Raw genomic sequence first — 25,022 nt, 5'->3', positions numbered from 1 at the left:
AAGAAAAGCATCTATTTCATTTCAACCATTTTTTAAAAAGTAAGACAATTACCACATCCAGTAACTACTGGAAATAAAGGGATACGTTACAATGATCATACCTTCTTCAGCTCTTTTCGTAGCCTCTCATTTTCAGTAATGACTTTTTCCATTCCTTTTGTTTTAGATTCGTAATGCATGCTCAGCTGTTCCCCCAGATGAAGTTTCATTTTTTCCATTTCAGACTAAATAGTAAACAGTTTGTTAAAACACATATATATTACTTAGTAGAAAATTTCCAATTTCCATTTTTAAACCACATCAGAGTTACACCTATGTAGCACACTATATTTCATCATGTTTAAATATATTCTTAACATAAAAATCACCATTACATAAATCATGCAGTATATTATTCTAAAATGAAGTTTTGATTTTGTGTTCTACAAGTTTCATATTTGATATATTGGCAACACTTCTGTACTAATCCATGTCAATAATAGGCCTGCTGTTAACGTTTCCTACTATAGTATATAAGCTGCTATCTAAATATAGTTATTTAATATGAATCGGTACCTTTAACTTCTCATTTTCCTGTTCAAGACCAAGTAATTTCACATTAGAAACCACAGCTGGAGTTTTTTTCAGATCTTCATTTTCCCTTTGGACTCTCTCTACAACCTTTTTCATCAAACCAATTGTTTTTTCCAGTTCTGGAATTGTCTTTCCACTTCTACCAGCCTGTGCAGAGGGGAAAAACATAGTGAGGTAAATACTTCAAGTTAACATTCTGAGATGCTCCAAATCATGTTTTACAGCATGTTTTTCCACTGCTTTCTATTTGTTGAAAAGTTGTCATAGTTTGTGTCTTGAAACATAAAGATTCTTGCATACTTACTTCCCCGAAAAGTCTAGTGATATATTTACTCCCAAGGTAAACATATCAGCTCTCTCATTTCCTGTTACCTAAAAAAACTGCAGTTAAGTCCAAAAATTTGCTGTATTTTATGAAATAAAGTGAAACACTATGAAAATAAATCAAAGTACTCAAGTTTTTATCGTAGAGCAGTATCCTGATCCAACTGACCATGCTTGAATGCTAACACTGTCTAAAGAATAAAGAAAAAATAATGACTGTATGGGAGCTTGACAGAGTAAGGTGGCCCTTTTTTTTAGCAACCATATTTCTACTGGATTAGAGTGACAGAACTACAGCTTAAAGCACAAGTAAATAAATAATAATAATAGTAATTAATTAAAATTAATTAATTAACAATAAAATTCTCTATTTTTCTTCTTCCACTGCATTCATTTATAATGTAGATAAACTGTTAAAGGGTGTTCAAAAGCTTTTATTTTCTTATATTCTTTGTGGCAATGGACTCCCTCAGCAATGATTTAACAATGCCACTGTTTCCAGTTCTGGGGCCATGAAGTACCTCCTGTTCTTTCCACAGAGATAAAAACCACAGTATAGCAGAAAATAGGGATGAATTTAGTACTAGGAACTCTACATAAAGCTACATAGTGAGCACATTTTGAAAGTGAGAATTACATTACTTCTCTAGAAGCACTGAAGGAATTTGGAGGTTTTTCATAGTACCTTGCAGAACTAAAGAAAAATCTTTAGTTTGTGTCTGGAAAAGAAGGAAGATTTAAAGTTTGCTGCCTCCTCAGAACCTCTGAATGAAGCAATTTTATAAAATGCCTTATCCAAAAAATACCACTGCATAATAGTGAGCCAAATACACAAGCAGTCCCTGCAATGTACAAGAAAAAGAATGGGAAATACACTGTTTTTTACAGAAACAAAACTCATTCTCCTTGTATACTTCAAAAGCTACAAAGACTCTTCCTTAAGTCTGCTTACTTTAGGAAGCACAGGCCACACAAATAGTTTGACAGGTCAGTGACAGGAGAGGCACTCAGCATACCTGAAGCATTTTTCCATTAACTTTTAAAATATTTGCTCTATTAAAATATTTGAGTAAAATTGAAGTGTCATCTTGTATAGTAAAAGAAACAACTTCACTAACAATAACTTACACTTTCTAACAGCTGCATCAAATCAAACTCCTACCTTTTTAAATCATAAATCTGTATTACATATTTACATAAATACATTAATATAATTTTTATTACCACAGCTGTAAACTCCTATTTTTGGTAGAAATACATTTCTGAAGATAGCTTTAATGCAAATGACAAAACTAGGCCACAATAGTTCAAATATTGTAGCTCTGTTCCCTCTGACTGAATTTCATTAATTTATTATAACACTTTAACAATACAAGTAAGAACAATGCCTTTTTTCTTTCAGATGATTCCAGGTAATTTAGCTTTAATAAAATGTTTATATTTTTCATATTTTTGTTTAATATAATATTGATGAAAAATGCTGTTATGATACTTACCCCTCTAACATTGCCCAGTTTTCCTTCAAGATCTGCTTTCTCCTTTTTGAGAAGTTCACACATTTCTTTTAAGTCACCCACTTGGTCCTCAAAAAAACAAATTGATAAGCACCTTATTTATTTAGATTTCAAACTGAAATGAACAGTAACAAAGTTACTATTGGCTTACTTTGAAAAAAATAATAATAAATTAATTTCACATTGCAATGACATTTTTCAACGTTTCTACCAAGCTTTCTCATCTTGTGTAAAAACACTAATAGTATGTACAAAAAACAAAAAACAAAAAATCAGCTTATTTTTAAGAGACCCCCTAACCTGTGCCAGTTTAAAGTGGACAAAAGGTAGGGATGTTACCTTTAGTCTTGGCAAATCTCTATTGGCCTGCTCTAGCTGGAATCTTAGCTCAACATTTTCAGATGATAATCTTAAATTTTCCTTTAGAACATCTTCTCTTCGATATTGATCATTTGATCCTACTCCTGATGTCTTCAGAAAACAGAGAGAGAAGTAAATTATTATTAAATAATAAGACATTATATTTGTTGTACCTGTTTGTAGCTCATAAAGAGCAAGAGAAATTTACTACTTTTCACAGAAAAAAAGATCAAAACAAAATACTCAAAGAACAGGATACTATCTTTCTGGAATTTATTCACCACTGAAATTTTGTGAAACATAATTGATCATAATTGTATCACCAACTAACAAGATCTACTTGCTTAACCGCTATAGAAAGCATACTAATTAGTATAAACCCATAAAAAAAAAAGTGTCAAACTAGAACTAAGTCTCAATCTATTGCCTAGAAATAAAGCTCAAAGTCTACAGACAAAAAAAGCTACTGAGTATGGTAAGCTGTGACACTGTACCTAGGAACAGAATCTGATTTTCAGGGCGCATTCTGTTTATTAAATACTACATATGGCGTACAAATTTCACTGAAGTCAAACAGATCACAGAGTGAGTTAGTTCCTATGTTTTAGGTCTTTAACCATGGAGACTAGTCATTTCTATTACATAAAGGGTACTTTGTATGCCTTATTGCAGTTGTAGGTATATGGAAAATTATTATCCAACACAGGTAACATCTTTTGATAATAATCAGTTTTTGTTTATGTAATTAACCATATAAGCCATTACTCTACACTATGACAGAAATCAAGTACTTGCTTCAATATAGCACTTTTTCTAAGTATAACACATTATAAGTTTCAAAGAGCAAAGGTCATCAATTAGCTGCATGCATCATTGTGATTGTAAACTTTCTAAGCTTCTGTCAATTCTATAATTTTGATCTATTTGTGAGCTGACATACATGTAAATTGTGAAAGGCTAGGATTTGCTTTATGGACCACTTTAATATCCCTGCAGAGCTTTCAAGACCACTGCATTATGAAGATCAAACTATTCTAATTCTATGTCGTTTCTACAGAAGAAATGCTAGAGGACTACCATAGTATCAAACCTCAGGCATTTCACAGAGTTCTGGGGTTATTACAACTCCCTCTGTACCACTTCGGTAAGTTTCACATTTATTCTCTGGAGTGTGTTGATTCATTTCATTATTGACATTTATTTTTCCTACTTCATAGTTGTTAGCTTGATTAGAAGGCTCTCCTGAATCAGACTGATTGCAGCTCATTCTGTCAGTGCAAGGCTCTTCTACACTTTTTTCTTCATCAACATTTGATTGTTTGCATGTTTCTTGCTTCCTCTCCTGCTCTTCAAATTCCTCATTATTTTTTCCATTTTCAGGTTGGGTTATATTTTCTTCTTTATCACTGTGATTCTCTTCAGCTTTCAATTGTTCCCGACAAATATCTGTGTCCTTGCATTGTTCATTATCTTCAGGATGCTGTTCAGAAAACACTTCAGCACTTGCATCCTTTGTAGCCTCACAGCCTTCATTACGCACGATGCATGTTTGTATGCCTGCTTCCTCATCTATTTCATTGCCACCAGTAATTCTAAGATTAGTCTGATGTTTGATTTCATCCCTATTTGAAATAGGTTTCTTTTGAAGGTAATTCAGATACTCTTGTTTACTGATACTGACAGGAACAGAGTTGGTCAGTTCAGTTTGGTAACAACTCTGATTCAAGTTGAAGATAGAATGAAGCATGAAAGGAAAGCAAAAGACGGTAAAACAAAACAGGAAATAAAGAAACATAGGCTGAATTTTTAAATCTGTGTCTTGAAGGATTAAGATAACCTAGTAATTCAATATTCCTAATACAGTAAACTTTATAAAGCAAAACAAACAACAACCAACCAAACAAAAACATCTAATGTAACCAATGTAACTAAAATCCAGCTTAGAATTTTCTCAAACTGCGTATGCTAAATTTTCGATTAATATAGCATATAAAAGTAGTCTCTCAGTTGCAGACTTGTGTATATGACAATATATATCCTTTATTTCTTCACATTAGGAAGTTGAGTATTTCATCTTCTACCTGCAGAACACAGAATCTAGAAATTCTTTTTTTTTTTTTTTTTTTTTTTTTTTTTAACACCATAAATCCATAAATGGAGTATTTCATATCCTGGTCTAGAATGCTATAATCTGAAATAAAATCTGCCAAGTGATACAGAATAGTAAATAAGTACCAATTTTTTTTTGGTTAAATAGGTGTAATATTTCGAGGTAATATGATTGTATATTAACTTACCGAGGGCCTAGAATATGTCTCTCTTGAATACTGTCTCTGTAATGCATGAAGCTTTTCCTGGAGGTATTGATTTTTTAAATGTAACTCTTCTACAACAGAATCTCGCGGGATTGCTTGCTGTGTTCTACATATAAAAATGAATCAAGCCAGAATAAACACATGGCTATTTCTGTGCAGAAAACCATCCCTTTATGTAAAACAAACATGAACTTCTCGATTGCTGGACAGAATTTTCTAATATTAATGGACAGAATTTTCTGGTATTGATGGACTAGTTATACTAAATCAGCCACATACACAATTTCAACTAATCCCCATAAATCGAGAGTATCTATTTTGGGAAAAGCAATCTGCTCTCTTGAGATGTGTACAGCTTCTATTACCGTGGCACAACATCCACTGTTATAACAGATACAGTGATTATGAATACACTCCACAATTGCAATTTCTCAGCTCCAGTATCTTTCCCCAACTTGAAATTAGAACTACAATTTTACATAAAAAGAACTATGTTTTTCATATTTAACGTTTGGAATAACAAACCATTGCTGCATATTCTCTGAACATGCATAACTGATCCCTACCAGCTTTAAGTTTTCTCATCACAGACTCAAAGAAGGGCTTTTGCAACTTGGTCTGTTTTTTTCTAGTTGTATCAGTTGATCTCTTTCCTTAGATTTTTTTCTCATTTAGATTTCTTATTTTTTATAGATTCTTTTGAAATGCCTCTCACCTCATATGAGCAACTTCATTTTCTAAATCTAGATTCCGTTTTCTTAGTTCTTCCAGCTCTTTTTCAGTCTCTGAGGCTCTTACTCCAACAACACGGTCAACAGTGACACCAGTAGTTTTCAGTTTCTTCTGTAGAGTAATTTTCTCTTTTTCAGCCCTGCAACATCCAGTAAATGTGCATCTAAAACTTTATTTGCTGACTTGCTTTCTTTAGAAGAAAATATTTTCCATCTTAAAGAATCCACACCTGCCAATTATTTGCTCACTATACTACACCCCTTTTTCTTGTTTATTATGGTTACCATACAGATAGACACAGCTTTACAAACAAATAAATAAATAAATAAAAATAAAGAAATTACAAATATTAGAAAAAATAGCAAACGTGAAGTTAGCAGCATGCATATCATAAATCACTTGGTCTCACCTGTGTTTTATGTGAAATTCCTGAAAGATTTGGTAAGAATGCCAATTTGAAGCTGTTTCAAACCACAATCTAACAATGGCTATGACTACCATCATTTGGTCGTGATCACCAACCATCATTACTACATATTCTATTTGTAAAATCCTGCCATTACTGTATTGAAGTAAACTTAACTTTCATGGAGGCCATGCATATATGTGGTGGTTGGCTTTATTTGTTATTTTTTATTTTTGTCGTTGTTGTTGTTTTGAAGTTTTCTATCTCATAATGCTAGAACTGTTAGTACTGCAGTAACACAGCACATGACAGTAGCAGCGCATTCAGTCCTAGCAGTCTGATGAAATAACACAACGTAAGAAACAGCCTGTCTTCATGAAACTGTTATTTTTTTCATGGAAATAACAGAACAGTATATACGAGAAGCATAATAAAGATCTTAAATTAGTTTTATTCAGAGGCTGTTTCTTCTAAATATGGTTTTCAGCTTCTACAAGTATATACTAAAGGAGTAACTTGCTACTTGAAAATTAATTTATTCTTTTAATCTCAATAGCAAGGTCAAATCTAGGCATCAATCTTACAAACATAACAAGCTGTTATAATTGTGTGGCAAACACCTGTATTTCTCTTATGCCATCAGTTTGTAGCTGAATGCATTAAAAACAACTTACTTAGTATAAAGTTCCTTCAATGTACTGAACTGTTTTAACAAAGTATCCATTTCTTTTTCCTTTTCTTTTAGTTTGTTCCGCATCCCTTCCATTCTGATTTGCCATTTTTTGCTTTCTTCCCATCTAATTATTTCCTCCTTGGAAGTCTGCAAAGCATAAAAACAAATTATGTACTTTTTGATTTTTTTTTTTAAGTGAACGAACACATTAGAAAACCATACACGATATATTTTTCATTTCTAAATTTAAAACAATAAGCAGTAGTTCGGTAAAGAGCAGTCCAACTTGGATACTTTAAACTTGCTGCAGTGACTGGCATATAAAGCTGATGAAGTTTAATGTTATTACGAAATTCATCCTCACCTTTTAATATTCATTTTACAGAAAAGGAGCGATGCATTTTTGGAAATTAGGGTTGCTTATGAAATATATCCTTTTAGTTTGAACTACAGGCGAGTAAAAAAGACAGCTTTCCTATGCCAATTTACAGCACATCTGTTTTCTTACAGCTCAACAGGAGTCTATATGCCCTTGCTGCGAAGCTGTACCACTGTTCATTTGATTTTTTTCTAGAAGAAATAGAATTTCTGCTAACAATTACAATCATGTAGCTATAAAATGATGTATCAATTAAAACCTGTACCTACATGATCACAAATGACTACTAAAAAATCACCTGTAAGCAATTTTTTCATTTGTTTGCTGAACTTTTCCCTTCCTTCAGTTAGTCCCTGTACTATCTTTTCTGTCTTCACTCTAAACAGTTACTGCTACTAAAAAAATGGACAGAAAGTAAATTATTGCAAAAAGGAAAAAAAAAAAGTTTGTGAAAAATATCTTTAGACACTAAGCCACAGGTATATAAAAATTCTCAAACTATCTGGAAGTTCAGTCTTAAAATCATATTTAATATTATAAAGAGTCTGAATGTCATGCAAGCATGCTATAATGTTCTAGTATACCCTATGGTTACCATGACAAGCCAGTAATTTGTTACTGAAATACCAAAAGACCAAAAAAACATCCAACAAAAACAACAACAACAACAACAAAAAAAGAGGTAAAATGAACTCATCTCCAGCAGATTAGAACCACCTCTAAGTGGAAACTGCTATTGTGAAGAATAATCACTTATGCAGACATCATCCCTTCACAGCTCTTGCTCCCAGGTACTTCATATTTTCATCATTGCACTGATTTCACAAATGTGCATTTGACATCTCTTGCATAATTAATTTCACTGATACCTGTAAAATCTTAGTTTTCTATAACGGATCTTTAATTCTACAAAAAGGGCAGGAAAATATACCAGCACTTAGACTACTGTTTCAGCAGGAGCTGCAACAAAGACCACTGGAAACTTGAAAAAGTGTCTCAAAACTGCTTCTGACCTGATAAAGTTTGGCTGGTTATCTGTTGTTTTTAGAAGCAGTGGGGAGAACTGAACTGCCTGTACTTAAGCTGATGATGTCTTTCAAAGCCACAATCTCAGTATTCATCACATACCTTGTCTTCTTGTCTTCTTACACTTTTTCTTTCCGTTTCTTCATATTTCTTCTCAAGTTCATTTTCCAACTTTTTAACTTTTTTCTGAAGTACATCTGTCAGATTTTGCTCATCAGCTTTATTCTGAAAAATTATAAACTTTCACCAACTTAAAGTTTAATGACTACTACTTAAGTATTTTTCTCCTCTCAAAATTAAGGACTTTAATTCCAGTTGGTGGAATTAGCTTACAATATAAATGACCTTTTTAAAATTATCTTTACATTACAATATGTCAAGAATTTAACTTTGCATTCTAAACTAAATAATCAGCAAGTAGTTAAATTAAAAAATAAAGTTTAGACAATTATACTGTACACCCTTCACTTCTCTTCTGAATGGAGAAATAAGGGCAACCAGGAAGATCAAAAAATTCAAACCAACCATTTTTCAAAGAAGCTTTAAAGGTAGAAATTCTACTCTTCAGGCTTTCACGTTATTTCAAGGAAAAAAATATTTTTCAGCCTCTTCATTCTATTTGAGACATAATTCCAACAGCAAAAGGTAATAGCTCACATGTAACCCAGTTGATGAGCATGCCAAGATTTTTAGATCAAGTATCAGTTTTAATGCCTGTCAAAGGTACTTACTCTTTCCCCCCAAAACCAGCCTATCTAATGCAGAAACTTGACCAAGATCAAACATTTTTTAAAAATCACTTCTACCTGAATGCTACTGGTAAGTCTCCTAATCCGCTTTTTCAGTTCTTCATTCTCCTTTTCGATTTCATTTTTTTCTCTCATTACTTTAGTGAATGTTTTTTGTTTCTTCTGAAGTTCTTGGTTCAACTCTTCCTTTTCATCTAACAAAGCACTCTCCCTGTTTTTACTTATTTTAAGGTTATCTGTAAGTTTTGAAATTTGATTATTTAATTCCTCTATCTGTGCCTAGAGGGAAAAAACAGTAAAAATAAATAAATCAGGATTAACAGCAATATAACAATGCAATAGAAAGACATTACCTAGTACTCACCATGAGACCCTTTGTTTCCCTGTCAACAATCTCCTGGACATTCATATATGCCACTTTTTGTGATGCTGCAGAAATAATCTGCTGTTCAGCATTAGCGGTCATTTCTGCTCGGAGTTCCAAAAGTGCTTTACTCAGAGACTAAAAATAAACAATACAAGTTCTTATAAGCAAAGAAGCTGCAAATATGAACATTAAAAAACAACAAAATGCAATTGTATTTTACTATGTCAAATTATGAAACTATATTCTACCTCCCGCTGTACTTATACATAGAATACTTAAGTATTAAGCCACATTAAAAATTTATGTTCATTAGTGACATAAGTATGTAATTTTTGATGACTAACTTTTTGCTGCTTCTCTTTCATGCCTAACTGGCTCTTTAACTGTTCCACCAGGTTTTTCAGTGTTGCTGTGGGTGCTCTATTATTTGCTTCTTTTTGAACTTCTAGTTCAGCTTTTACGTTGGCTAATTCCTTCTCCATCTGAGCTACCAAGTTCTTCAATCCATTTGCTTCATCTTTCAATTGTTCCACATCAACTGTGTGCTTTTTCTGAAGCCTAATATAAAATAAGAATTAATATATTGATAGTGTACATTGCAATAATTAAGCCAGCAAACTCCAAATAAATAACAGAAGGCACAGTGTTGTATTTTTTACTGTAAAAGCAAATAATAAACAAAAAACTCCTTGCCTCTACAAGAATGCCTCCACTTAATATGAAAATTATACAAGAGTATCAATATAATGAGACAAGAACATTGTCATTCTAATTCCTATCCCTAACTGCAAAGAAAGAATCGTCCTTTTTTTCCCTTTTAAACAGGGGTTAAATTTTAATGAGTTTAAACCCATAAGGCAGCAAGCTCAAGTGGATGGGGGCAATCATGACAGCTTAAAGACAACTCATATACCAACTCACTGAATATTTTTTCACTGGGTAGCACACAATAACAGAATGATTTTTCAATATTTTTAGTATTAGCCATAATGCAGGGCCACAAAAACAAAATAGTTCATATAAATATTTACCAACCATGGTAACAATCTTGAGTTAGTTTTTTCAGCCAAACATGAAATTCAGCAAAGACATGCTCACTTCAACAGAACACATCAGTAACATCAATACATAGCTGACCAACAGTGACTTATGTTAACAGCCTAAAAACTTACTGGTCTCTGATAGTCTCAAACTCTTTGATTTTCATTAAAGTAATCTGTTTTTGCTTCTCTAACTCAGATGATGTTTTCTTCAATTTGCCAACAAGTGAAGCAAGAGAATTGTCCTGTTCTACTACAGTTTGCTCCATTTCAGCTAAACGGAGGAAATGGTTGCTGCTGGGAAGTGATGAAGGCTTTTCCATTAACTCCTGTAAAACAGAACAAATGTGCATGATAAACACTTTAAGCTTTAAATCAAAGGTAAGTGTTAGTGATACATTATAAACTCAATCCTAAACATAAACAAGCATTAATATTTATCATGTTTATCTCCTGAGATGCAATTCTTAGTCCACAGAAAAAACAGTAATGCTACTTGGAAATGAACGTCCTACATGGAAAAATTTACAGAATAAATGTAGGTGTCACCTTATCATAAAGTGTCAAGAGAAAACATGTATTAAAAATGGGTTTATTGCAACCAACGAGTTAATAAAAAGAATATAGAAAAAGTACACCCCCCTCTCTCCCCTAGAAGTCTATACATTAGAATATAAAGAATGATACTATATACTAAGGCAGTATAAAAAAACTTTGGTTTTTTATACTTGTCCTCTAATCCACCTATCTTAAATTCTTTCATCAATTCCTCAGTTCTCTCTATATCAACCATCCATTTTTTCTTCTTGTCATTATTTACTTGTGACTACAAAACTGTTCTTTTGAGTAACAATTTTCAAAATTTGGAAACAATTTCACTAATGCCATAAATATACACAACTCACCAAAGCAGTCTGTTTGAATTTATTAAGGGAATTGTCTGTACATAACTCTAACTTCTGGTGTAGAACTCTAAGGTCTTCTTCATGTTTCTTTGCTATTTCCTCTTGTTCCTGTTAGTTCAAAATAAATATGCAACTCTACTGATGCACATTAATCCAGCAATTCATGAAACTGCAGTACCCATCAATTGCTCAATTATTGATCAGCCTTACTCCCCAAATTTTCCTCTAACTCTTCTGTTTTTTAAAATTCTTTTCTTCTTCTTGTTAAACTCAATGATTATACTTTGTTTTTTTTCCCTTTCTCTTTTTAATACTTACTCTTGGAAAAAAAAAAAAAATCCACCATTGCAGTTTTAAGCTATATTGCAAGCAGTGTGGTGCAACAGGATAAAAGCTGAAAAGCAAAGTAGTTGCTCCTCACCAACTATGACTACACATAGTAAGAATATAAAAAAGATGCTCTAACACAAGGTTTATATTTTAAAAACTTATTTTAAATTACAGTATATTTAAGAAGTATATTTTCCATAAATGCATATCTTTCATATATTTTTCATATTCACTACAACATGCAATCCACCAATCCCGGTTGTAAATACTTGAAAATTCTATGAATGTATAATATATGGAGTCCACTTTTCACAGCAAACTTCTAATATTCTTCCTGTCACACCAGTTTAATTCCTAGACCAATAACACATACATAAACCTCTTGACTGAGCAAGTCTCCTTCTTTAAAGAAGTTAAAATATTCTACATGAACTTTCTACAGAAAACAAAAATAGTTCTATTCTCTCTGAGTTTTTTTTCTTTTCTTTTTTTTTTTTTTTTTAAGATTTCACTAGCAATGAGATTAACAAAGAATCATTAAAGTCTTAAAAATGAAATAAATTTATGCAAAACATAACTACCTCTCTTGCTTTAGCCAGCAAATGTTGGTATTTTTTTAGCACTTCCTCCTTCTGATTTAATCTTGCTTGCATATTTGCAATGGTTTGATGAGCAATTTTTATTGCATGATGGTACTCTGGATCATCTTCTTTTTTTCCTAATTCAGCTATTATTTTCTCTCTTTCTGATGTTGCAGGTAAACGAAGTCTTAGTTCATTTATAACTTTGTCTCTTGATAAGATATTTTGTTCAGCTTTCCACAAAGCAGTTTCCTTTTCTTTTAATTTCTAGAACAAAAGGCAGTTATTGCATTTACAGACTTCAAATGCTGAAAAAAGATCTTACTTTTTAAAAAAATGTAGCAGAAAGATTTGTCTAAATGGACATCATCAGAGGGCTTTTTGCATTCAGTTTTGGCTGTATGGAATTACTACTACATGAAAAAAGTCCCATGGTGTCTTTTGCTTACGCACTTATGCAACCCCAGTTTGTGCTATCAAAATTAAGAAGGTGGTGTTTTTAAGATTGCTTAAGAACCACGAAGTATTTAAAGTAAATTTAACTAGATACAGTCAACTGAATTTTGTACAGCAAGAGCATCCTACCTTACTAAAGGACCGATCTAAATGTTCCCCAGTAGGTTGTTCCAATGGAAAAAATAACACAGGACTAAAAATAAATCTGTTATCTACATTCTCTCTGAGTTAAAGTACTTATAAGGGAATTGACATATTTGATGGACATTTATAAAAGGATATTTGTTACATAAAAAAAAATAAATACAACCTTTCTCCTTTATATGATAATTTATTCATTTAATTACCTCCTCTAGCGATTTGCAGGTTGCCCTTGTTTCTACGATTATTCGAATATGCTCCCGAATCTTTCTCAAAGCCAGCTCAAGTTGTTGTGGAAGAGGCAAATTAGGGTCTGGAACTGATCCTGTGGCTTCTTCTAACTGTACAGAAAGATTCATATTCCTGTTATCTGACAGCTCTGAAACGTGCTTCTCAGTTTATTTTTAGTTAACTCAGTGTTTGTGTACCTTTAGAGCTGTACTAAGGATTTCATTTTGCTGATGATCATATACATCTAATTGGCGCTGCAATTCTACTTCCCTCTGGTCCCAAGCCATTTGCCTTTCTTCATGAAGCTATAAACAAATAAAATGTCATTATCAAACATTTGTTAAGTCAACGGGGATTTTATAACCAACTTGAAAAGAAAGAAGAGATATCAAAGTGAAAATACTTTGTGATATTAGAAAGAATTAATGAACCAAGAAACAAACATCTATGTTACAAATCTTATTACAGATTTTTTTTTTTTTAAATCACTTAATAAAATAAGGAATATGCTGTTTTTTCTAATAGCATGCAGAAATACATACCTTGTTCTGCTGCACAATTTCTTCTTCCAGATTACTGATTGTACATTCGTATTCTGAAATTATATTATGCAAATACTTTATCTCTTCCTTTTGCTTGAGTAACTCTCGATTGAGTTTAAGTTCCTGCAGATGGAGTTCCTCCATCTTCAAATGCCATTCTATTACCTAATAACAAATGATACATACATAGTATTATAATTTACCAAGCTCACAGGCTGCCTAGTTGCAGCTACACTCTGATTTTGATGCAGGAGAGCACCTATCCTACCAAGAGAAAGGAAGAGGTTCTTCCTTTTTAAGTTTCTTCACTTCCCTTGAGTGAGGAGGCATTACAAGTCTATTAAACTGCAAAAGGAATGACTGGAAAGTGTAGCAGACAGTTGGAGAGGCAAACTATTTTCCCTACACTATCAAAAGAACTCTCTCTCATCGCAAATAATTTTCACATGACCTGACCAAGTTATAGTCTATGCATCTGTCCAGACTGAACAATTAAAAAAAAATAAAAATGCAAGAAATCTGTATATATTTTATAAAACAGCAGAAGTTTTTTGAAACCATTACAAAACTGTAGAAAAGAAGAAAGTATTCAAAAACACACATGTACTAAGAATAACAGACATATTTATGTCGGACTGCACCCAAAATAACTTTGAAGACTGTCTTAAAACATGCCACTAAAGCAATTGCTTACATGCAGACATCCTTAATTGTGACAGAAAAAAAAAAAAAAAAACCCACTTTATATACTATGCAGGGATCTGGAAGAGAAGTTAGATAGCCTTATTCAAATTGCAAGACAACATTGCCTACAATAGCAAAATAAAATTAAGCAGAATTACATGGGTATAATAACGTTTCTGAACATGCTTCCCTGGAATTTATTTAAAAGACATGGATTTGTAAAGATTTAAATGCAAGCTCTTGGAACAGAACTTCAGAGTATTACTCTGTGTTTAATTTAATTTAGTGCATAATTTAACTCATAATTTAACTCATAATTTAATTCAATTTTATTTAATTCACAGTAAGCCCCTACTTCCTATGCCACTTACATAGGCACAGAAGAAAATTAGTAAATCTCACTGTACTGACTTTTACATGGCAAATAACTAAAGATGTTATTACTTTTTTAAAATAGGAAAGGCAAAAAATGATACCTGTCACCATGTATTCTGAAATCATTAATTTCTCCATTAAAACAGAGATTTAGAAAACACACTGAAATGAAATTTGGTTTAAACGCACATGAGATTAACAAAGCTATTGAAAGTTTTAAGACAGAGAACCTTTTGAGCTCCTCTTGTATCCTTCAATGCAATTAATAATTCTTCTAAACTTTTCATCTTTAACTCCACCTCCAGTGCTCTGTTTTCTGCATTTCGACGCTCCTGCTGGGCATGCTGAACTTCTTCCAGGATCTTTAGTTTGTCATTCTGTAGCTGAATCATTGTTTTAGAGAATTTTTCTTGTTGTATTAAAGGCAGAGCACCGCTAAACTGTCGCCGCAAAGACTGAACTGTCTGTCGTAGATGTTTGGCTCTATTTCTTCCTTCCAGTCGGGCAAAATACAGGGCTTGTTCTTTCTCATCAAGTTTCTGCTCTAAACGTAGATTATGGATCTCCATCTTCTGTAGTTTCAATTTTAGTGTCTCTATCTTGCCTACAGCAATGGATTCACTGCTTTGAAGGGCTATGATATGCTGATGCAGTTTTGCAATAACTGTTTTTTCATCTGACTGTGCCTAAGAATCAAAATATAGAGCAAAATTATTTTTCATTGTAAATATGTGAATGAAGTGTACTTATAAAAAAGCTATTATTTTTTCTGTATTTTAAATATTGCATGTATTTTTTCCTACAGATAAGAAAAAGAATTAGCCTTTAAACACAGGTTTTTATTTTTCCACTCTTGTTTCTACATCCACGTTATAAACAGAGATTTTCACATACTGATTGTAAAAATCATCTCTTTCCAAAATACCAGGAATCGGGAAAGAAAAGCATACCCAAACTTAGGAAATATAATGCCATAAAAGCTGGTAGAAGTGTTGTGTTTAGGGACTAAAACCATTCCAGAACATGGAAACAATCCGAAGAAATTGTTTTAGCTAACAACAAAATTATGTTTTGTTAATATAGCCTAATCTTCAAGATTCACAAGTCACTGACTGTCTTGTAAAGAACAAACAAACAAACAAAACACCATTATCAAACTTTCCTGGTTTTATATATAAAGACTCACCACAGGACCAAAGATCATTAATTATATATAAATATACCAATACACCTAGATAACATGGAGAAAAGCTCAGGATCTTTTTTTTTTTTTTTTTTTTTTTTTTTTTAGCTATGCAACTAAAAATGAAAGAAGAAAAAGCAACTATTAAAGTAATGTAGATTTCTTGAAAAGGCATGGACAATAGATTGGCTTCGTCCTTCTGAAAGTCTTTTGCAGTTTCCTAATTCATTGTACAATTACTTCATTTCTTCCCTGTTCCCTTCCCTGGGGAAAAATATATATTTAAAGAAAAAAAAAATCCAAACCGCATAATCAAGGTTGAATTTTACCATACCTGACAGTCTAAAACTTGCATTCTAAGAGATTCTACTTCCTTCTCTCTACATTGTTGGCGAGCCTCTAGAGCTTCAACTTGCATGTTTGCAACATCAGACAGTTCTCTTAACCTTGCAGGAGAAACAACAGCATTGTGTCACTTGAAACCACTGAACAACTTATGTTTTTCTACAAAGAACATGCTAAGAAAATATATGTTTCCTTGTATCAAAACATTTAAAGACTTTTTTCTTTTTAGCATAAAAACGCTACTCAGCATCCTTGTTATAAAAATTCTTCTGTATAGTATCTCACCTTTATTGTTGGTTATTTTCCTGTAAATTTGCTAGCAGCAATCTTCTCAAGGAAAACAAAGCCAATGTTTTTTACCTGAACTTCCCTCCTTCTCTATATCTCTCCCATTTCTGGGCATAAATCATACGTGTACTGAGGTTCATTTTCTATTCCATTCTCTCTTTCCCCAAGTCTAATCCCTCATTTTCAGCATCAAAATCACTGCAAATATCCCCACAGACTTTGCTGATTTAGGAATATAACAGCATTACATAATTTACTCAAAGACAAATATCCATGACAACAATCTCATCAAAAAGAAAAGTTTGTTTCTTTTTTAAAGATGTATGCATACAAAGTTAATCTCTTAAGTAAATGGAAAAAGAAAAAAAAAAAAACAAAAAAAACCCCTACCACTTACTTTGATACTTCAATCTTGAGCTCCATCTCACTCTTCTCTAAGTCCATGATTTGTCGTCTGTCTGCATCACTTACTGCCTTACTTACACTATTTGAGAGTTCATCTCTTAATTCCTGTTCTACTTTCTGTGCCTCAAGGTTGATTTTGGTGAGCTTAAAAAATAAAATTAAAAAAAATGGTATCATAAGAACACAACTGCTCCCAAATTTGCAAAGAAAAAGAAGTGCCCGAAGTATTTTTTTTAAAGTCATGACAAAACATTGTTCGTCTGGGTTTGAAAAGTAGTTTCCCTTCCTCTCACAGCATTATATACACATAGATACACAGATCAGCATGGAACAGGATTCTAAATTAAACCCTACTTCAATTGGTGAATTTGCTTAAAACCAGGAAAGGGGAAGGGAAAGGGGGAAGGGAAAGGGGGAAGGGAAAGGGGGAAGGGAAAGGGGGAAGGGAAAGGGGGAAGGGAAAGGGGGGAAGGGAAAGGGGGAAGGGAAAGGGGGAAGGGAAAGGGGGAAGGGAAAGGGGGAAGGGAAAGGGGGAAGGGAAAGGGGGAAGGGAAAGGGGGAAGGGAAAGGGGGAAGGGAAAGGGGGAAGGGAAAGGGGGAAGGGAAAGGGGGAAGGGAAAGGGGGAAGGGAAAGGGGGAAGGGAAAGGGGGAAGGGAAAGGGGGAAGGGAAAGGGGGAAGGGAAAGGGGGAAGGGAAAGGGGGAAGGGAAAGGGGGAAGGGAAAGGGGGAAGGGAAAGGGGGAAGGGAAAGGGGAAGGGAAAGGGGAAGGGAAAGGGGAAGGGAAAGGGGAAGGGAAAGGGGGAAGGGAAAGGGGGAAGGGAAAGGGGGAAGGGAAAGGGGGAAGGGAAAGGGGGAAGGGAAAGGGGGAAGGGAAAGGGGGAAGGGAAAGGGGGAAGGGAAAGGGGGAAGGGAAAGGGGGAAGGGAAAGGGGGAAGGGAAAGGGGGAAGGGAAAGGGGGAAGGGAAAGGGGGAAGGGAAAGGGGGAAGGGAAAGGGGGAAGGGAAAGGGGGAAGGGAAAGGGGAAAGGGAAAGGGGAAAGGGAAAGGGGAAAGGGGAAGGGGAAAGGGGAAGGGGAAAGGGGAAGGGGAAAGGGGAAGGGGAAAGGGGAAGGGGAAAGGGGAAGGGGAAAGGGGAAGGGGAAAGGGGAAGGGGAAAGGGGAAGGGGAAAGGGGAAGGGGAAAGGGGAAGGGGAAAGGGGAAGGGGAAAGGGGAAGGGGAAAGGGGAAGGGGAAAGGGGAAGGGGAAAGGGGAAGGGGAAAGGGGAAGGGGAAAGGGAAAGGGGAAAGGGAAAGGGGAAAGGGAAAGGGGAAAGGGAAAGGGGAAAGGGAAAGGGGAAAGGGAAAGGGGAAAGGGAAAGGGGAAAGGGAAAGGGGAAAGGGAAAGGGGAAAGGGAAAGGGGAAAGGGAAAAGGGGAAAGGGAAAGGGGAAAGGGAAAGGGGAAAGGGAAAGGGGAAAGGGAAAGGGGAAAGGGAAAGGGGAAAGGGAAAGGGGAAAGGGAAAGGGGAAAGGGAAAGGGGAAAGGGAAAGGGGAAAGGGAAAGGGGAAAGGGAAAGGGAGGAAAGGGGAAAGGGAAAGGGAAAGGGAAAGGGAAAGGAAGGGAAAGGGAAAGGGGAAAGGGAAAGGGGAAAGGGAAAGGGGAAAGGGAAAGGGGAAAGGGAAAGGGGAAAGGGAAAGGGGAAAGGGAAAGGGGAAAGGGAAAGGGGAAAGGGAAAGGGGAAAGGGAAAGGGGAAAGGGAAAGGGGAAAGGGAAAGGGGAAAGGGAAAGGGGAAAGGGAAAGGGGAAAGGGAAAGGGGAAAGGGAAGGGGAAAGGGAAAGGGGAAAGGGAAAGGGGAAAGGGAAAGGGGAAAGGGAAAGGGGAAAGGGAAAGGGGAAAGGGAAAGGGGAAAGGGAAAGGGGAAAGGAAAGGGGAAAGGGAAAGGGGAAAGGGAAAGGGGAAAGGGAAAGGGGAAAGGGAAAGGGAAAGGGGAAAGGGAAAGGGGAAAGGGAAAGGGGAAAGGGAAAGGGGAAAGGGAAAGGGGAAAGGGAAAGGGGAAAGGGAAAGGGGAAAGGGAAAGGGGAAAGGGAAAGGGGAAAGGGAAAGGGGAAAGGGAAAGGGGAAAGGGAAAGGGGAAAGGGAAAGGGGAAAGGGAAAGGGGGAAGGGAAAGGGGAAAGGGAAAGGGGAAAGGGAAAGGGGAAAGGGAAAGGGGAAAGGGAAAGGGGAAAGGGAAAGGGGAAAGGGAAAGGGGAAGGGAAAGGGGAAAGGGAAAGGGGAAAGGGAAAGGGGAAGGGAAAGGGGAAAGGGAAAGGGGAAAGGGAAAGGGGAAAGGGAAAGGGGAAAGGGAAAGGGGAAAGGGAAAGGGGAAAGGGAAAGGGGAAAGGGAAAGGGGAAAGGGAAAGGGGAAAGGGAAAGGGGAAAGGGAAAGGGGAAGGGGAAAGGGGAAGGGGAAAGGGGAACGGGAAAGGGGAAGGGGAAAGGGGAAGGGTAAGGGGAAGGGAAAGGGGAAGGGAAAGGGGGAAGGGAAAGGGGGAAGGGAAAGGGAAAGGGAAAGGGGAAAGGGAAAGGGGAAAGGGAAAGGGGAAAGGGAAAGGGGAAAGGGAAGGGGAAAGGGAAAGGGGAAAGGGAAAGGGGAAAGGGAAAGGGGAAAGGGAAAGGGGAAAGGGAAAGGGGAAAGGGAAAGGGGAAGGGAAAGGGGAAAGGGAAAGGGGAAAGGGAAAGGGGAAAGGGAAAGGGGAAAGGGAAAGGGGAAGGGAAAGGGGGAAGGGAAAGGGGAAAGGGAAAGGGGAAAGGGAAAGGGGAAAGGAAAGGGAAAGGGAAAGGGGAAAGGGAAAGGGGAAAGGGAAAGGGGAAAGGGAAAGGGGAAAGGGAAAGGGGAAAGGGAAAGGGGAAAGGGAAGGGGAAAGGGAAAGGGGAAAGGGAAAGGGGAAAGGGAAAGGGGAAAGGGAAAAGGGGAAAGGGAAAGGGGAAAGGGAAAGGGGAAAGGGAAAGGGGAAAGGGAAAGGGGAAAGGGAAAGGGGAAAGGGAAGGGAAGGGAAAGGGAAAGGGAAAGGGGAAAGGGAAAGGGAAAGGGGAAAGGGAAAGGGAAAGGGGAAAGGGAAAGGGGAAAGGGAAAGGGGAAAGGGAAAGGGAAAAGGGAAGATTTTACTCTTTAGGAAATTAATTTTAATGTAACCATTTAATATACTGTCCAGCATGTTGGGATTGGTAATACAAATACTGGCAATAACTGCCCAGACCCTAACACCATTGTTCTTTTGTTCTTTTTAAAAAGAACTTTCTCAATCAAGCAGCCTTTTTGAAGTTGATTATCAAACACTGACCAACCAGTGTTTCACTTCAAAGAGCATTAGGGAAAGACGAACTTCTGAAAAGCATTAGGTGACACAGAGAATCCTCAGAAATTAATTTACCAAATATAGTTGTGGCAGATTAATCTGATACCACTCGTAAATAAAATAACTGATTTACTAAACAAACAAAAGCATGTGGTATATCTTATTGTCTGGAGTTCATATATTTCAGGCTTTTTTTTTAAATCTGGAAAAATAAACTATTCAAATAGAGGTTATTGTGGGAACTGTAAAAAGGGTATGAAAACAGTCATGTTGAAATAGATTTATGAGCTCAAAAGGCGAGGATTTCCTTTCAACTCTTAAAGTGAAAGTGATCTCACAATTTTCATTAATTAAGTTTAACACAATCTTGTTACATAGGAAAAAAGAAAGGAATCATGCTCATTTAGGAATTCTTGGCAACAAGAATATACGAAATAGAAAATGGACGTTTTAGAGCTACAGAAATCAGGTTAAAAAGGAATATGCAGAGGAACCACTAAGAAAAAATTATGGTATTAGGAGTTCGTCAAATAAAAATGAAGGAAGACCAGCATACCTAAGTATATCACAAGACAGGTAACATATTCAAAACAGAAAAAGGGAAATGTTATCTTTGTGTGCAGTACTTGAGATATTTCTTAATGAAATAAGTCATTCCATCATAATGGGCTTTAACAATACTGCTGCTGAAAAGCTTTATGCTCTTTCAGATACTCCATTTTCCCGATTAATTCAAGTCGGACCAGTGTAACAAACACTACTAAAATGACAGAGAAATGGAGAGTCCACAGCAGATTAAAATAGACTACACTGTAGTCTGGTAAAGCATGAGAAAGGGGAATGAATACAGTCTATCAATAGCTATTAACAGAACTATTCTTCATTTTTTTTAGGTTATAGGCCAGTACTGGCACACAACTGATTAAAAACAAATTTAGACTGGAATTAGAATGAAGTCTCCTCCTACTATATAATTTATTCATTGAACAACTTTCAAATAGGAATATTGAGGGGAAAAAATAGCAAGATTAAGATGGATATAAGAGGAATTATAATCATGGAATCATACAGGTTGGAAAAGACCTCTAAGATCATCTTTTCTAACCTTTAACTTAGTACTGTACTAAGTTCTAGATCTACACATTTCTTGAACACTTCCAGGGATGGTGACTCGACTACTCCCCGGGCAGCCTGTTCCAATGCCACACAACACATTCAGTAAATAAATTTCTCCTAATATTCAAGCTAAACCTCCCCTGTCACAGCTTGAAGCCATTCCACTTGTTTTATCAGTTGGTGTGTGGGAGAAGGGACCAATCCCCACCTCGTTACAAATTCCTTTAATGTAATTGTGAAGTACAATAAGGTCTCCCTTGAGCCTCCTCTTCACCAAGCTAAACAATCCTAGCTCCCTCAGCTGCTCCTTGTAAGCCTTTTTTTCTCTAAACCCTTCACCAGCTTCCTTGTTCTTCTTCGGAAACACTCCAGCACCTTGATGTCCTTCTTGTAGTGAGGGGCCCAAAACTGAACACAGTACTCGAGGTATGGCTTCACCAGAGCCAAGTACAGGGGGGACAACCATTTCTCTAGTCTCATCTGGCCCCACAAACTTGCAGACATAAGGATCATAACCTGCAACAGCACGACTTTTATTCCTGTATTACAGAAAATGCTTGACACATGAAAGAAGAACACAGTCTGAAAAAGAATCATGCCACTGGCAAAAGGGCTGCAAAGTTCTAGCATGTCATTGATAATTATGGGAAAATTTGAAAAACAGGGATCATATAAATTAGACAAGAAATAGGTTGCAAACAGGCTCTTTTCTAGGGATCTGCTGAAGAACTAAGAAACTATCTGTAAAGTCGCTCATCATGCGTTTTACAGAGAATAACTACTGCTTGAAATAAACTTTTTTTTTTAAACATATGTCCAGTCCATGCAAAATTGCAGCTCTCAAAGCCAACTACATTAACTATATTTTGCATCATAAATTTGTCAGAGCCGTAATGATATATAACTCATTCTTCTTGAAAAATTCAAAAATATGCTTCTAAGACATGTCAAAGCAGATTTACCTCGGCAAACTTTGTTTCCAATTCAAAATTGCGTTCTTCTACTTGCTTTAGTGTATTCCTTAAATGTTCATACATTCGTTGTGAATGTTCTGCTCTCTGTCTTTCATTTAGTTCCTTCATTTCCAGCATTGCAATTTTCTTAGAAATGGACAAAATTTCACTGTTGGTTATTGCTTTTGAGGCCTTGTCCATGGCATTGTCATCCCCTATATTCAAAAATATTTTGAGGAGAAAAATACCAAACTCCGTTTTGGTAGAATAGGTAAGTAAAATGAAACAATACGAGAGAAAAAATAATAATAATAAAAAAAAAAAAAAACACACACAACAAATTATTTGAAAAAAACTAAGACTGTTAACAAAAGATACACAATAATTTTGAATTTTTCGTTTTTATTTTAAACAGACACATGAATTTTAAAATGTTATAGAATATTACTTTTACACAGGACATACCGTTTGTTTTTTAGTGTTGCAATACAACTTTCATACTTACCCAGTTTAGTCATTTGTTCCCAAGCCTGTTCTATAGTATGAAGTTTCTCTTTTGTGATTTCCAGTTCCTTACTCAATAAATTTATCTGTGCTTTCAAGGATTCATTTTCACGCTGTATGACAGAAAAGTTGAAAACTAATTCTAGCATGTTTAATGTTTAGTACCCATAAAGTCTTTTAAATAAACAGATTTTACCTATGCACAACCCATTAATTAAAATGCATTGGAACAGAGTAGCTTCAGCTGCCTCATAATCCATTCTGAATGATTTTATGATGCACTAAGTTCTTTTTGCTGTATCTTACTGTCAACTACTATTACCACGAATATTTACTGTCACAGTTGACTATGGTTCCTAAATTTCTTCATCTAATTTATACTCTAAGGTTGTCATACTAAGCCTATGATTACCAATGGGAAGGGAAGAAAGGTATTTCATTTTGCTCATAAGTATGTTTGAGACAGATCACATGCTTCTTGTAGGCATCTAATACGATGCCAAACATTAGTTTTGTAAATGTTCCCCCTCTCCTTCAGATAGAAACACAAATTTCCACGTTAACAAAAAAAAAAAAAAAGGAATTCTTAATATTAATTTTCAATTTTGAATTTTTTTTTGAACACATTTTTAGTTTGCTATTGATGAATTATTATTTAGCTCTGTGAAATTACTGAATTGGGGTTGCAAGTTTTCATACATACAAAAAAATCCTTAAAATAGAGAAGGAATCATTCCTTTTTTAGGTGAAATGCACCAATCTGATTCCAAAGAGACAAAATACAGCAAGTTTACCCATCACATGAATTTAGCCCTTGTCAACCACAGACAACCCAATAGACAAGAATGTTACAAGAACTCTAACTACTCAAGCCTGCTTGGACTTGACATGAACTTACTTCTGACATGAACGTAAGGTGGAAGGTAGCAACACATCTTTCAAATCAGCTTCACAGACCTCTATGAAAATCCATTCTACTTGAGAATAGAAATTCACAGATTTTCAGCTCCTAACTGAAAACATGATCCTAACATGATGTGTACTGCAAACACATCATGAACATTTGGTGATTTATTTGTTCATTTCACACTTAGTGCCTTTTGGAAGTGAACCTTTCATTACTGTAACTCAGGAATGAGTAAAAGTGCTTACTTTGGCAGGAAGCTTTGAAAGCATCTACACTCATTCTCCTTTCCTTATGACCTCCAACACCTAAGATTATAATAAGTAGTCCCTCTGCCAGCCTGGTTTTGGTAATCAAAGCACTAAAAATATTTTGTGAAGAAATATGCCCACAGCTTAACTTAATGCAAAAAAGCAAAAAAAACAAAAAACAAAAAACAAACAAACAAACAAAAAAAAAACACACACCAAAAAAAATTTTTATATATGCCCATTGGAACGAAATCTGGGACTTTTCATAAGTTTCTTAGTACACTGACAAAGTACCATGTAAGCAAATTAAAATTTGATAGCAACAGCAAGACTTGCTCCAACAGCTCATACCCGCTATGTAACTGTTATAAACTAGCAACTAGTTATAACTGTCCCAACTAGTGTTGGAACTTCTATTCCATCTTTCTATTAACTGAGAGGAAAAAACAATGCAGAATGAATGTATAATGAGGTCTGTTTTTTTCTTCCCTTAAGGTTTAAATGTAATACAGACATTACCTCCATATGCTCCATGTTTGTTGTCCGTTGGATGAGCAAGTTATCTTTTTGTAACATATCTCTGTATTTAGCAGTTAATGCATTATACTGCTTATTAGCCAGTTCTAACTCAGATAATGGCACACTACCATCCAATACTTTTTGTAGAGCTGCAATCTTAAAGCTAGCCATTTCCTATGAAAACAATCAATACAATGAGTTACCATAGTTTCCTAAATTTTTAAATAGGAAAATAAAATTTACTCCACAGAAAAAAGAATACCAGTTAATACAATGTTTTAACATATGATACTGGTTTACTTTACTAAATTAATATACAACTTTATGCATTGCTTGCAATAAACATTGACAAAATTTCACTGGTATTGAACTGTCTAGGCAATTTTATCATTAATAGCCTCAACAATGCCCTGTCACAAAGCACTGTCAAAACCATATTTTATAAAGATGAGTTAATCCTTATTATTATGATCCTAGCCCTTTGGCCCTATCAAATTGAAAGGCCAAAAAGCGAGATTGGTTTTCATAGGACAATT

At 35.4% G+C, this 25,022-nt stretch overlaps 1 protein-coding gene across 2 annotated transcripts in view; it reads right to left on the bottom strand.

The window, feature by feature from the left end:
- Positions 1–25,022, bottom strand: part of CEP290 (centrosomal protein 290) — a 56,661-nt gene that overhangs the window by 7,885 nt on the left and 23,754 nt on the right. For both annotated transcript variants that reach the window (XM_032180687.1, XM_032180694.1), the window contains exons 26-48: positions 24,487–24,660; positions 22,814–22,925; positions 22,318–22,523; positions 16,917–17,068; positions 16,221–16,332; positions 14,934–15,389; positions 13,645–13,809; positions 13,300–13,407; positions 13,078–13,212; positions 12,275–12,541; positions 11,364–11,471; positions 10,591–10,787; positions 9,763–9,976; positions 9,416–9,553; positions 9,109–9,330; positions 8,405–8,527; positions 6,899–7,044; positions 5,802–5,957; positions 5,069–5,192; positions 2,751–2,882; positions 2,394–2,480; positions 556–720; positions 102–224 (exon numbers count right to left, since the gene is read on the bottom strand). In XM_032180687.1, coding sequence (XP_032036578.1) covers positions 102–224; positions 556–720; positions 2,394–2,480; positions 2,751–2,882; positions 5,069–5,192; positions 5,802–5,957; positions 6,899–7,044; positions 8,405–8,527; positions 9,109–9,330; positions 9,416–9,553; positions 9,763–9,976; positions 10,591–10,787; positions 11,364–11,471; positions 12,275–12,541; positions 13,078–13,212; positions 13,300–13,407; positions 13,645–13,809; positions 14,934–15,389; positions 16,221–16,332; positions 16,917–17,068; positions 22,318–22,523; positions 22,814–22,925; positions 24,487–24,660 — 3,822 coding nt within the window. The remainder of the gene's footprint in view (positions 1–101; positions 225–555; positions 721–2,393; positions 2,481–2,750; positions 2,883–5,068; positions 5,193–5,801; positions 5,958–6,898; positions 7,045–8,404; positions 8,528–9,108; positions 9,331–9,415; positions 9,554–9,762; positions 9,977–10,590; positions 10,788–11,363; positions 11,472–12,274; positions 12,542–13,077; positions 13,213–13,299; positions 13,408–13,644; positions 13,810–14,933; positions 15,390–16,220; positions 16,333–16,916; positions 17,069–22,317; positions 22,524–22,813; positions 22,926–24,486; positions 24,661–25,022) is intronic.

The sequence above is a fragment of the Aythya fuligula genome, chromosome 1 (genome assembly GCF_009819795.1).
Source record: "Aythya fuligula isolate bAytFul2 chromosome 1, bAytFul2.pri, whole genome shotgun sequence".
Classification (NCBI taxonomy): Eukaryota; Metazoa; Chordata; class Aves; order Anseriformes; family Anatidae; genus Aythya; species Aythya fuligula.
This window is presented reverse-complemented; position numbering and strand designations above follow the sequence as displayed.